The sequence below is a fragment of the Cebidichthys violaceus genome, unplaced genomic scaffold (genome assembly GCF_023349555.1).
Source record: "Cebidichthys violaceus isolate CVI_PGR_0920_01 unplaced genomic scaffold, fCebVio1.0.p SCAF_5, whole genome shotgun sequence".
Classification (NCBI taxonomy): domain Eukaryota; kingdom Metazoa; phylum Chordata; class Actinopteri; order Perciformes; family Stichaeidae; genus Cebidichthys; species Cebidichthys violaceus.
In genome coordinates this window covers 1,734,203-1,748,563 of record NW_027176705.1, presented here as the reverse complement: position 1 = coordinate 1,748,563, position 14,361 = coordinate 1,734,203, and the positions used below count along the sequence as shown (strand labels likewise).

General features: G+C 44.6%; 1 protein-coding gene across 7 annotated transcripts in view; it reads left to right on the top strand.

The window, feature by feature from the left end:
- chd9 (chromodomain helicase DNA binding protein 9) overlaps positions 1–14,361 on the top strand; it is a 66,678-nt gene that overhangs the window by 50,687 nt on the left and 1,630 nt on the right. For 3 of the 7 annotated variants that reach the window (XM_068730541.1, XM_068730547.1, XM_068730546.1), the window contains 22 exons: positions 99–294; positions 620–802; positions 1,855–2,043; positions 2,245–2,355; positions 2,544–2,743; positions 3,043–3,242; positions 3,385–3,544; positions 6,458–6,547; positions 7,154–7,257; positions 7,585–7,702; positions 7,805–7,862; positions 8,035–8,083; positions 8,313–8,568; positions 8,696–8,901; positions 9,595–10,467; positions 10,740–10,909; positions 11,175–11,405; positions 12,257–12,434; positions 12,812–12,960; positions 13,146–13,376; positions 13,628–13,777; positions 14,105–14,209. In XM_068730541.1, the coding sequence (XP_068586642.1) occupies positions 99–294; positions 620–802; positions 1,855–2,043; positions 2,245–2,355; positions 2,544–2,743; positions 3,043–3,242; positions 3,385–3,544; positions 6,458–6,547; positions 7,154–7,257; positions 7,585–7,702; positions 7,805–7,862; positions 8,035–8,083; positions 8,313–8,568; positions 8,696–8,901; positions 9,595–10,467; positions 10,740–10,909; positions 11,175–11,405; positions 12,257–12,434; positions 12,812–12,960; positions 13,146–13,376; positions 13,628–13,777; positions 14,105–14,209 (4,207 nt within the window). The remainder of the gene's footprint in view (positions 1–98; positions 295–619; positions 803–1,854; positions 2,044–2,244; positions 2,356–2,543; positions 2,744–3,042; positions 3,243–3,384; positions 3,545–6,457; positions 6,548–7,153; positions 7,258–7,584; positions 7,703–7,804; positions 7,863–8,034; positions 8,084–8,312; positions 8,569–8,695; positions 8,902–9,594; positions 10,468–10,739; positions 10,910–11,174; positions 11,406–12,256; positions 12,435–12,811; positions 12,961–13,145; positions 13,377–13,627; positions 13,778–14,104; positions 14,210–14,361) is intronic. The other 4 variants (XM_068730545.1, XM_068730544.1, XM_068730542.1 and 1 more) reach the window with 4 other exon arrangements.

The following is a 14,361-nucleotide window of genomic DNA, read 5'->3' as shown; positions in this document are numbered from 1 at the left end:
AACAAAAAGAAGTTCACAGTGAAGATATGCAGAACAAGCCATGTATTCAATCAGTTATTGCAATGCATACCTCATGGATCACTCTTTTTGTGTTGCAGGTACTTGTATGAACGAATAGATGGACGTGTTCGTGGGAACTTGCGGCAGGCAGCTATCGACCGCTTCAGTAAGCCCGACTCGGAACGCTTTGTTTTCCTTCTGTGCACACGAGCTGGTGGCCTGGGAATCAACCTCACAGCAGCAGACACCTGCATCATCTTCGACTCGGACTGGAACCCGCAGAACGACCTGCAGGTACGACACAACCGCACACAGAGACTCACTGAGCAGTAGGTGCAGCGTAGTGCTGTAGTAGATTTGTCCCATTAATGTGCAGGCATTCGAGAATTTTTGGCATTCTAACAGTTATCTATTGTGTGACATCTGTTCATGTAAAGAACTACCGGCAAGTCTCATCACCACAAAAAGAGACACTGTGTCCACATGCAAATTTCACTCAGTAATTAAAATTACCATCATTTAGGATCAAATGACATTAATGCCAAACTAAAGATGTCATCACAAAATCTCCTTTTCGTATGTTCAGTGCATTTACTCTGTTTCTTTCTGCCCTTCACAGGCCCAGGCGCGCTGCCATCGTATCGGTCAGAACAAGGCAGTGAAGGTGTACCGTCTGATCACCAGGAACTCGTACGAGCGAGAGATGTTTGATCGCGCCAGCCTCAAGCTGGGCCTGGACAAAGCAGTGCTGCAGAGCATGAGTGGCCGAGATAACAGCCTGGGTGGAGGCGCCGGGGGAGGGGTGAGTTTGAGAATTGTCCAAATGGTCTGGAATCAAAAAGGGGAATTAAATCATTTAGTAATGTAAATTATGTTCAGTTCATTTTCAGAGAGGTGCTTGTTGTCAGACAGTGCGTGTGATGAAAGGGATCAATTTCACAACATGATCTTGGCTAGACATTTGTTTTTTGTTTTTTTTTCCAGTTCAACTATCTCGTCATCACATAACAAGGAAGAAGCCTGGTGTGGCACTGTTCTAATCATAGAGCTTGTTTACACTTTTTCATTGTCATTCTTTTTGTTATCATCTTAATGCACCTCTACCGTACCCACTAAACTTATGTAAAAATGTTTTTTATTCATCGTTTGTTTACTCTTCACAGCTTATTCTCCTGCTACTTAGTTTAGCGTCACATTAAATAACTTCTTAAAATCTTAAAAAAACACTTTGAAGTGAAATTTGGAAGTGGGTAGAGCGGGTTATCCTTTAAGTTTCTTATCCCCACTAACTCAGACTTTCCTCTAACCATCGTGTGAGAATGAGTGCTGTTATAAAAATAAAGGACTAAATATTTCTTCCAATAGTCTCCTTAACAATTACAGTCAACAATTACTGATATCAGTCTTGAATGATGCCAAGCAAAGAAAATAGAACTGTTCACAAACCCTAAAACTTGGAGCTCACTCCTAAAAATTAGTGAAATTTAGTGAGTGTAACCGATCCTATTAGAGTCTAATCTCGTTGTGAGGGAGTGTGTCAACAGTGTTTGAAGTGTGTAGGTGGGTGTTTTGCTACAGTTGCTGTCCTCTGAGAATTAGCAGAAGGAAAAGGAGGTTGAGCTATTAGCAGGTCTCTACATCTGGTCTGACTGAACATATTTGCATACAAAAAATCTGCAGGGGTTAGATACAGGGCTGCTGATATTATAATAATCCATCATGTTTGTTGTGTAATTAACAGAATTTTTTGAGAATTGAAAGGTTTTGCAGGTATCGTGTAATATTACGTTCCATACCGTTTCATTATATCGTTTCTTGACCCTAAATGTTGCTCTCCTTCTCCGTGCCTCTCAGGCAGCGCAGCAGCAGCAGCTGTCTAAGAAGGAGATTGAGGATCTTTTGCGACGTGGTGCATACGGGGCCATCATGGATGACGAGGACGAAGGGGCCAAATTCTGTGAGGAGGATATTGATCAGATCCTCCAGCGCAGGACAAAGACCATCACCATCGAGTCTGAGGGACGAGGATCCACTTTTGCTAAGGTGAATGAAATGGATAATATGGCTGCTCTAACACTAAGCGAATCTTGAAACGTTTTTACCCAGTCCCCGTGGAATTAGGGACGGCTACATTTTACAGATCACTGGTTGCCGTTGGTTTTTGACCTGGGGCAGCTTTTGACTCGCCATACAGGGAATGTCAATATGATTCTGTTTTGATATCATATTCATGTCTGCTTTCAGGCCAGTTTTGTGGCGTCCGGAAACCGCACAGACATCTCTCTGGATGACCCCAACTTCTGGGACAAATGGGCCCAAAAGGCTGACATCGATATGGATATGGCAAACGGCAGAGTATGTACTTCACCGCAAATAATAAACTATACAGAGGATAATTAGGACCTTTCTCATAAAGATATGTTGCATCTAATAAAGACATAATGGCTTGACATCCAGTGGGGCTGCAGCCTTCTTTTATCTGTGCTATAGACCTTGAAAGCCCTTTGCTGAAATGTTGTCCGCCCTCCATTCCCTCACTACAGAACAGCTTGGTGATCGACACTCCTCGTGTCAGAAAGCAGACGAGGCCGTTCAGTGCCACCAAGGATGAGTTGGCAGAGCTTTCAGAGGGCAACAGCGACAGTGACGACACCAAACCCAAGCTCAGGCGAAACCACGACCGCCTCAACAGCTATGGACGCACAGAGTGCTTCAGAGTAGAGAAGAACCTGCTTGTTTATGGGTAAGACTTTTGAAATTGTTTCAGCCATTATAGTAACTGTGCTGATACTGTTCATAGATACGACTCAACTGGTGTTTTTAAACAGAATTCTGACAATGTGTGATTAATTTTTGTTTTCTGTATCGGTCATTTGTTTTGATTTTGTCCCAGTATCGCTCACTATAACTGGCATTAGTTACAAAGAAATGAACATCATTACTATAATGGCAAAGCCAAGTAGATGTTGAATTTCACAATAAAAGTGTCCTCAAAGTAGTATAGCTTGTCAAGTGATTTTGCTTGTGCCCCTTGTCTTCCAGGTGGGGTCGTTGGAAGGATATCCTCAATCACGGGCGTTTCAAGAAGCAGCTGACGGAGAGGGATGTGGAGTCCATTTGCAGGGCCCTGCTGTCTTACTGCCTGGTCCATTACCGTGGAGATGACAAAATCAAAAGCTTCATGTGGGACCTGATCGCTCCGACTGAGGACGGACGCACCAAGGAGCTGCAGAATCACCTGGGTGAGTCTCAGGACTTCTAACCTACATTTAGCTGGCCTTATCACAGCAGACAGTGGCGCATGGAGATATTGGACTGAGTGAGATTTGGGAAAGTATTTCATAACCTGTACCTGTATGACTCAACCTCCTCTTGTTCCGATAGGTTTGTCTGCTCCAGTGCCTCGTGGCAGAAAGGGTAAGAAGATGAAAATCCAGTCCAGCTCCTTTGACATCCACAAAGCTGAGTGGCTGAGGAAACACAACCCAGAGCACATGCTTCAGGACGACGGCTACAAGAAACACCTCAAACATCACTGCAACAAGTAAGTGTTTCCTTATTCAATGATTTAATATTAACAAAAATCACTGTCACATAAATCCAGTTCAGTTTTCTTCGAGTAAGACACTAAATTAGACTGTAGTCCAACATCACCGACTGTTTATAAGAAAGCAGAAGTAGTAACCGCAAAAGATAGATATTCTTGTCTATATAAAATGGTGTCACTAGATGGGAGAGATGGTTGTAATATCGTATAGTCGTGCATTTATCAGTGCACATGGTGAGTAGTCTATGGTTGCTTTATTTAATGTCTTGTGGGTTGAGGGTGTGTGTGTTTGAATACACTCCCTTTCATGCTGTTATAGCAACTGGCAGGTGGTCATTATTGTCTTCTAGCACCAGATTTTATCAGATTACTTTTAATAAAATGAAGCCGTAGTGTTAGAAAACACAGTTTGCACATGGCTCAAGTTTTAACTGGGGCACCTCAAAGCCACAGTAATTAGGAGGCACTAAAATGTGTATTGGAGCCGACAGTAGACTGATTCATTAACAGTCGTGCTTCTCATCGAGACCAGCTGACTGATACGATTCTTAATGAGACTTCAGCCGAGCTAATGGCCGTCATAGATCTCTCTTATTTACAGACGGAGGGAAAAAGATGGCTGCTATCAAAACATGGGCCACTGAGATATAAAGCCAAATAGATGGCTGCCTCGTTTTCAAAAGGGGGGGTTTGTGTCTGTAGGGCTTTGGACGCCGAGCGCCGCAGCTTCCATAGAAAGTTCTCTATTGTTTCCTGGTCCAGTTGTGCTGAATCCAGGGATTGTCTGATATGTGACACGCCAGGCAAATGGGGACACGCAGTCAGCAGGGTTTGCTGACTTCTGCATTTTCCCTTCAAGGACCTGGAATGTGACTGGTGGGGGGGGGGGTTCACTGCCTTCCTTAACAGGACCATAAATGTAAGACTTTTACACAGGAATGGAAACTATAAGAAGTAGTGACAAATGATTCTGACAGTTTCCAAGTGCGACAGATCGACATCTGATCACCATGGATCATCACGTTGTGAATGTTCTTGTTCCTCGAGGTAGTTTGTGTGGGCTTTTTACTGAATCTAAAATATCCTTTACTGCATACTGTAGTAAAGATGTGAAACTGTGAGGATTAAATCTGCTTTGACATGGAGGACACGGTTTTAAGAAGACATAAAGAACATAAAGATTTCATGGTGTTGGTGTGTTTTGAATCAGAATTGCGTCTGTGACTCAGTAATCTCCCGTCGTTACGCTGGCTTTTGATGTATTGTTTTTCTGTGAACGGACCATGAGGGATTCTTTTCATGCCACTCATGTCATGCATACTTGGCTTATTTGCTTCTAAAAGACTGTGTACGACTGTGCGAGATCCTCTGCTGCCTCTCAGAGTGAACCACATCACACACACACACGCGCACACACACACACACACACACACACACACTCGCAGACTAACAAAGGCTTGGAAGGAGAGTGATGAAGGGCTGTGCTGACAGGCAGAGGAAGCAGCAGCTGCTCCTGGGCGCGTCCAGTCACACAGGAGGATGGAGGGTGGAGGAGGAAAAGGGAGGAAGTTCAAGTCTTTGATTTACCAGAGCTACAAGTCCAGACCGGTCACCGCAGACATCCATCACTCCGGCAGACAGACAGACCTGGGAGCCCTGCAGTTTTTCCTTGTCCTGTCAGTGCATCAGGGAAGGATTCAGGGCTCATTTATAACAATATTTAGCTGAATTACAGCATAAAAAAGATGGAATGCCTGGCATGCTATATATCAGAGCGGCAGTCTACAACTCTCACAGTGCTCTTAAAAAAGAGCAGCGCTGTAGAGAAGTTTTGGTAGGAGAAGAGGCCACAGGTTTACATGATGGGATAGTGATTTTCTTTTTTTTTAAGTGGCTGCAAATACAAAGTAGTAGAACATATAAAAGTGTATCTGGAGATGTTACTTCACTCTCCATGTTCTTAGTCTTATTTAGGAACAACTGTTACGACACTAGTAGTCATAGTAGGTTTCGGGGCTTCTTTCAGAAAAGCTGGCTATGCCAATTTGGATTATTCTAAATTTCCCTGCTCATTTGGCAAAGTCAGTGGAGAATACAGTATCCTCTGAGATGTAACCATTCTGTGAAGAGTAATTGTAGGAAGCTAATAACTCCACATTAATAGCAATGCCCCACAGAGATTTTTACACTTGTGCCAGAAATCCTCAAAACCACAGCTTTACAGGATGAGATATCAAATAGTTTTGTGTTCATTGCACAGAACGCTTTCTACATTAAGCAAAAATCTCAAGGCATACTAGACGTTACAGCCTGGCACACCAGCGCACCACAGTTCCCACCACTTCACTGCGTCTTCGCTCAAAGCCTGCTGGCTCTGATGTGTGATCATGCATCACAGAGCTAATGTCTCCCCTGTGAGTCAGCCTCTCGCTACCTTGTCAGCCTCGACTTCCCAGCCTTCATCTACTGCCAGAGCACGACCGCACGACGCCTGGAGAGAGACCGTTGTCTGTTCATTCAGTCCGCGGGGCCTGGCTGCGGAGCTGCCCATGACTCCCTATGTGGTCCATACACGAGTGTCAACTTCAGTGAAACTATAATTCAACAACTTAATTGATGAGGCCTGTTGTGTATACCTGCTCTGTGGAAGGCCTATACAGCTACTGATTTATAGCAGTAAAAATCCTACAGTACAGGTGTATGTGTTCAACATAAATTCAGTAGAGTGTATGCTGTTTGTGTGAAATGATGGGACAATGGACTATGCGGGGCAGTTTTAGGATTAAATTGTCACACATTTCACTCGTTTGCATTGTGTTCAACAAGTTGCTGCGCGTGTGTTGGTTCTGCTCGCTCAGCGTTTGTGCGCGGTCAGGGCTTTGTTGTGACCAGTGGGTTTTCTCTGTGCAGGGTGCTGCTCAGGGTCAGAATGCTCTACTACCTGAAACAAGAGGTGATAGGAAGCCAGGCCCAGACGGTGCTAGACGGCGTTGACTTCAGGTGAGCAGACGTTACCTTACCTCACATACGCTTGCTGCCCTATGTTTTTATCATTGTTTGCTTTTTTTTTTAAGAGACTCTTGAAACACAATCACTTGATTTAACAAATGTAATACAGTAGATGGTACCCAACACTGCCTAGTGTGGTTGTAGGATTCCAGACCTGCTCAGATAATGGAATAGTTTGGTAAGATGGATTCATGGTCATTAGCATATGGTATCAACCTGTTGAAGGACGAAACGACTGATCAGCTAAATGAATAAGACGGTTGCAGAGCTCCATCTGCTGGTGAAAGATGGAGCGTTTTTATTTTTGTTTGCTTTTACACAGCGATGTTGAAAATGTTTCATAAAAACAGCTGTTAACAAGAAAATCACCATAGAAAGTTAAAAGAAGCTTTTATTGTTTCACAATTCAGATTTGTTGTTTCACAATAAAAGCACTCCATGGGAAGCAATGTGTTGGACCTTCTGAACAGTTATTAGTGTTATAAAACCAAATTAAGATCGCAAATGTGAGCAGATTAATATGGTCAGTAAATGGATCTAATCAATAAAGATTCCCCCACATGTTATTTGTCTAAATGTCCTCCTCCTCCTCTTTAGTGAGATAAAGATCTGGGTGCCGGACCCTGACCATTCAGAGCTGCCAGCTTTGTGGTGGGACGCCATCTGTGACAAGTGTCTGCTGCTGGGTGTCTATAAGCACGGTGAGAACCTTTACTTTTTTAAAATAAGGTAATCCAAATGAGAAATGTGTGCCCTTGAGTTGAAGTTAGTCTCGACTCTACTCTAAAAGCATATGTGGTCACTTTACAGAAGGGGGGAAAGTCAGTACTTGATATAAAATAAGTAACTATATAACACATATTTAAAGTTTTTCAAAGACCAATTGTTTTAAAAAGGGAAAAAAAGTTAACTTATAATTGTTGGCTTCACTGTGGGAAATCCTCCAGCTTGTGTATATTGCCTGGTCACTATCTAAGAGTTTCCATGCGTTGCCCCATTGCTAACTTTCTTTGTATTTGCTCTCCCAGGTTATGAGAAGTACAACACAGTCCGTGCAGACCCGACCCTGTGCTTCCTAGAGCGAGTGGGACGACCAGATGAGAAAGCCATCGCTGCCGAACAGAGAGGCAACGATTTCATGGATGGGTCAGTACTAACATTATGTGGTTCTTAAATTTAGATATTTTAAAAATGAAATGTGTCGGCTTAGTTGTCAACTGTATAGCTGACATTTATTCTTGTGTACAGGGATGTGGATGACCCAGAGTACAAGCCTGCTCCAGCTCTGCTGAAGGACGATATGGAGGTAAGGCCACGTGAACCATGTTGATCCTATGATAAAGCATATTAGTCTGACTAGTTGATGGAATTATCCCCCCTGTGTATGTAAGCTCATTTGTGATTTATGATTAAACATACCACAGTCTGGTCTGAGTACGTTTTGTCCTGCCATAAACACACACTGTCTTCTCATGCAGGATGATGCCTCTTCTCCTGGAGACTTGGTTGTCACTGACAATGCCGGAGGTGAGTATTAGATGCTTGTAATCCACAGTGGATTATCTTTACTATGATTATTTTAAATACAGGCTTCCCACAGATGGCAGAAATCTGAAAAGTTAGGATTTTAAAGTTAGGATGAAAATGACACGTGCGCGACATGCTTCCTACAAAAATTAAAAACATACATGGAAATAATGTCATGCAGATTTTGGGAATTTGAACGTTCTTTGTGCTGTATATTATTCTGATCCAGATGCAGTCCCAGTGACAGGAGGTGAAACTTCCTACTGGCCATCCCCCTCGGTGCTGACAGCCAGGCTGAGGCGACTGATCACGGCCTCTCAGCGCTACACCAAGAGCCGGCAGATCCTCCAGATCCACCAAATCCACCAGACTCAGACTCCGTCTCCGTCGACCATGATACTGTCTGCTCCACTGTGTCCGCTGCCCCCCTCGCTCAACGACACCCTCAACCCCAAGATGGTTGCTAAGATTGAACGACAGCAAAGGTCAGAACACGGAGCCGGTCACTGTTTGGCTGAGACATAAAATGAATCTTGGAGGTTTTGATCAGTGAGAAAGAACATCAAAGATTAGATTGTTACTACAGGGTGCTTTTTTTCCCACTTTCCCCAGATGGACCAGACGAGAAGAGGCCGACTTCTACCGTGTGGTCTCCACTTTTGGTGTTGTTTTCGACCCGAACCCTGGCCGGTTCGACTGGACCAAGTTCAGGGCCATGGCTCGGCTGCACAAAAAGACTGACGAGAGCCTGCAGAAATACCTGTGTGCTTTTACCGCCATGTGCCGAAGGGTGTGCCGCCTGCCACCCAAAGAGGGAGGTCAGAAATCTACTTGCTTATTACCACACATAGACAGACACACACACACACACACACACACACACACACACACACACACACACACACACACACACACACACACACACACACACACACACGTCGTTAATTGTACACCTTACACTAAGTGAGGAAGTGTGGAAACTCAGACGACCACATCTCTGTTGTTTTTTGACTTAAAGCAGTCAGTCACAGAAACTGTTACCGCGCTATACCCTATGATCATAACAAGCAATTATGTTCGTCAAATTGCTTAACATTTTTTAGTAACAAATTAATTGATGGATGAAATGAAAATAAGTAAGTATAATGTGTCGTGTATCTGTCGATCAATAGCTGGTCTCAGTGAAAATGCCATATTAGGATTTATTATATATTTATTCTTTATTGCACAATGCCCTGATGTGACATCTACAAGGCAATGTCAGTAACAGTGCTTACGGTTATTGCCGTATGACCTGCTCTCATTCGTGGTTTGATTTTGGAGAGAGGTCAGTGGCACCTTAATAAATAAGCTAGCTCAGCAGTATTGAGGCTGATAAGGTTAATCATTTGTAGAAAGACAAACAGTGTGATGTTTGGACTCCAGGCACAAACAGGTCTTTGGGTTGTATCGGTAGAGCAGCGTTTGTTTCCCCTCACTCTCTCTCTCTCTCGCCTTGTTCTTTGTTCCAGACTCTGCGGTGGATCCGTCTCTGACCATCCAGCCCATCACAGAGGAGCGAGCGTCTCGTACGCTCTACAGGGTAGAGTTGCTTCGCCAGGTGAGGGAACAGGTTCTCTGCCATCAGTTACTCTTTGAGCGCCTGCCGTTGTGCCAGATGAGCTCAGACCTGCCCGTCTGGTGGGAGGCTGGTAGCCATGACCGTGACCTGCTGATTGGAGCTGCCAAACACGGCGTCAGCCGCACAGATTACCACATTCTGAGAGACCCTGAGCTCAGCTTCATGGCTGTCCAACGCAACTACAGCCAAACAAAAGCTACACAGCAGCAATCGCACACATCCACCCCACTTCTACACCCTCAGTGCCAGGCCCCCAGCTCAGTGTTGACAGCCTCTCCGCTGCCTCCACCTGCCCAGAGAGAGACGGAGCCTAGTGGGGTTGTGCCCAAAGTGGAGCCAGCCTCAGAGGGGGAGGAGGGCCGGGAGAAGCAGGGGGAGAGTTGGAGCCCTCCTCCAGCACCGGCTACTCCCACAGGTCTGGAGGAGAAGCCATTGTCTGAAGCGAGGGATAAAGAGAGGCAGATGGTGGCGGCACGAACCAAACCACTCACACCCAACTCCTCTGAGAGGAAGCCTAAGAAGGCCAGCAAGAGGAGCCGCAGGGAGGCTAGGCGGGGCTCAGAGTCCGACTCAGGTGGCTCCACCTCAAGCTCTTCATCGCGCTCCTCTTCCTCCTCCTCATCCTCCTCTTCTTCCTCGTCACATTCCGGGTCCAGCTCCTCCTCCTCCTCATCGTCTTGCTCCTCTGGCTCTTCATCATCATCGTCGTCCTCATCATCTTCTGATGACAGTGAAAGTGAGGGAGAGGAAGGGAAGAAGAAATGTGAGTACCTCAAAGCCAAACTCTTTCTGATAATGTGTAGGTGACACTTATTTTGTTTGGAGCAAAGACAAATTTCACAAAACTACTGACCATCTAGATGGTGTAAATATAATATACCATGTATATGGTTTAATTTTTTTGCTCTAGACAGCCATACACCAATAGATTACACAAAGCATAAAACTGTGTCGCAGGAAGCCTGCACACTTTCTCTCTGACTCAGGTTTCAGTGTGTTTCTAATGTCTGTCTCTGTGTCCTGTGACATTCTCAGTGCCTGCAGCAACAAGCGTAAAGGGCTTCGATGAGGACAGTGTGGCGTCTCTGAGCACTACGCAGGATGAGACCCAAGACATCCATGCAGCCGAGAACGGCATCACCAACAACTCCTCACATCCTTTCCAGGGAGGAGGATACATGCTCGCTGCATCCTACTGGCCAAAGGTGAACTGCTCTTCATGTTTCACATCCAGTCACTGTGGTGATGCAGAGATGCACAACAACACTGCATGGCTTAAAAAGCATCAAATTAAGTATTCAGCTAAAAGGGGAATATTTAATCATTAAATATTTGTCGCTCTTTTTTTTAATGATCATAACTCATATATGTTACAAGTTTTTGTATTGATTTGTTTTAATGTGTTAATAAGGGAAATCAAACTGATTTCACAGAGTTTGAGTGTGCTGATTGTGTGTGCTGTTGATTTAGGATCGCGTGATCATCAACCGCCTGGACAGCATCTGCCAGGCGGTGCTGAAGGGCAAGTGGCCCGGAACACGTCGGGTCTACGAGCCTGGAGGTGCAGTGGCCTCCTTCTACACCACCAAGCTGCTGGACAACGCCAACAGCCTGTGCGAGGACCCCTCTGCCTCACCACAGGGGTCAAAGGTGACCAAGCATGTTGCAGAAAACAAGGAGTTCTCAGTAAAACTCAACGATGTATGTTGATTTCTCCCTTCCTCCCCTCCTCCCTCCGCTTCGCCCTAATCGTAGGACCCTACCACTTCCGCTGCCATGGCCGGTGCTAGCTGCCGTGTTCAGCATGTTTCACTGGTTTTCTTTCTTCTTTCCTTTGGGTATGATTAGTGGTTTTGACTGCCTGGCAGGAGGAGAGATTAATTTAATAGCAGCCTTCCTCTCTTTTCCCACACACTCAGTTTGAATTGGGCTCTGAGGCTGTGATTACATGAGCACAAATCACTCAGTCATGAGAATATAATAAGGTTCAGTTTGAAGCCTCTCTAGACTGAAGGGGTCTTGCTTATAATCTGATTGAAATGGAGACCTTGGCTGTGGGTGTTCTCTAATTTGCTTCAAGGCGACATGGCTATTAACTTTGCAGGCCTCTCACTTGCTTCTATTTATTCCTTGCTTTTGTGTTGCTTTTTGATTCTTTCCCAAAATTGTATGGTTTTTACCATGGCAGACCTTCAGACACCTGCTGTTTGTTACCTATAAACTCTTTTTATGCAGACAGCAGCTATCTCTTTGGCATGGCTTCCCACTACAGTTCAAACTGTGGATAGACTTTACCCACTGCCCTGCTAGCCACTACCCTCTGTGTGTTCATGTGTCCCAATACTACTAACAAGGAAATACCTGGAAATAATTGCTTTTATTGTAAGAAGTTTCTTTCAAATGAAATGATAATTTACTACACAAAATTAAAAAGACACCAGACACATTTGCTTTATGATCCTTAAAACACTGGATAGACAAACTCTCAAAACAGAAGACTATAAATCATCCAAGATGTATCCAACACCATGTTTGTCTGTGTGTGTGTATAGCAGGAGGGAAGTCTGAAGTTGACCTTCCAGAAGCAAGGTCTACCTCTGAAGAGGCCCCTGGAGTCGGAGGAGGGCCCCCAGGCCCAGCAGCAGTACCTGGCGCGGCTTCATGAGCTGCAGAGCGCCTCGGACACCGGCCTGGCTGACATCACCAAGCCTCAGTGCAGCTTCCAAACTGGTGTGTTTATTTAAAATACAGCCAAATACCATAAGACATGTGCATACAGAATGTGTTGAGCGAAATGGTTCGTCCTGGTTTCTTTACCACCACTAGATGGCAGCAAAGTATTGTTTTGTGTGACTTGGAAGACTGCATAGACACTAGCCATCTTCTTAAGCCACACATAGTTTACATAGTAGAAAAATGTATATATGTTCAGTCCGAAATATGTCATCTGACCTTTTCATAAAATACCGTACTGTAACTGGAGATGAAAGTCTTAAAAAGCTAATTTAAAGCAGAAGGAGAATGCATCTTAAGGCTTCATCATTTCACTTTTAATTAGGCAAAGGTTGACACAGTAGTTCACAGCTAACAAGTTGCTTCCTCTGCAGTGCCTCCAGGTCTTACTGGTCAGATGAGGCTGAACGGAGTACTGGATGGTCAGCCAGTGGTGAAGAGGCGGAGGGGGAGGAGGAAGAACGTGGAGGGGATGGACCTGCTCTTCATGAACAGGAGTAGAGTCCCTTCTGTTCCTGATCAGGTAAGCTGCTATCTTAGGAGTTTATGTGCCATAATGCAGGTTCATGGTACCACAGAGCTTCAAATAAGAAATGATGGCGATTTGTACATATTACAATGCATGTAATTGTTTGCCCCAGTGTGCTGTATGTGATGAATTGTAATGCAAATACTATAAATCACTATTTTGTGCTCATGTGTCTCCAGGTGCCTCCAGGGTGGGGCGGTATTGGCCAGGTGGGCATGGCTGTGGCCCCTGTGCCGGGCTTCAGCCAGAGCTCCAATCAGGTCCCCTCGGACACCGACAGCAGGGTCCCTGTCATCAACCTCAAAGATGGCACCAGGCTTGCTGGGGATGATGCTCCCAGGAGGAAAGATCTTGATCAGTGGCTACTAGAGCACCCTGGCTTTGTGGCAGACACAGGAGCTTTCATCCCTGTGAGTCCTTTTTTCTTCTTCTATAGCATACAAGGTTTGGGTGGCATTACAGGAAAGTTAACCAAAAAATATTTTTTTTTTTTTTGTTAGTTAAAGATTTGTTTATAGTTATATTGAATGTAAATCCATGGTCAGATAATATGCAGTTGTATGATATAAAAAGATATAAAACATGTTCACAGAGGGTTTAAATTAAGATGTCATGGAATAAATACGCTGTACTGAACATCAGGTTGACATTTTATGTCCAGGGTGTAAATAAGATGCAAATGCAGTTCCACTTCCAGGACGGGCGGCCCAAGCAGAAGAGGCACCGCTGCAGGAACCCCAACAAGATTGATGTGAACAGTCTGACCGGAGAGGAAAGGGTTCAGATCATCAACAGGAGAAATGCCCGCAAGGTGTGTTGTATGTGATTAATGTACGAGAACATACTCAAACACAACTTGATATCACAAACTATGTAATTAATGACCAATAATTTACCAAGCAAAAACTAGCTTGTAGCTCTGTGAATCATTTTGACAGACTGAATGCTGTAACTTTCACGTCTTACTATCAGATACTACTTATGCCTTTTAAACCAGGTTGACAGGAAGTGATATTTGAATGTTTGGTTGACTGTCGGAGAGCCCTTCCCTGACTTGGATGACTGCATGTTAGCTAAATGTAGAATATTAATCTGGCCTGTTGTGCACTTCGGTTCATGTCTGTAATCTTGCTTGTAGGTTGGTGGAGCCTTTGCTCCTCCTCTGAAGGAGCTGTGCCGGTTCCTTCAGGAGAACCCAGAGTACGGAGTCCCACCTGAATGGGCTGACGTGGTCAAACAGTCGGTGAGTCACAAAGTAACACATTCATCAGATCAAAACGGTTCCATCATGAAAGGCCATATAACCGTGTGGATATACAGCCAGTTGCCAGTTTAGTAGTTACTCCTAGCTAAAACTAATACAACTGCACAGCAACAAATCCTTTCATGAAGGCC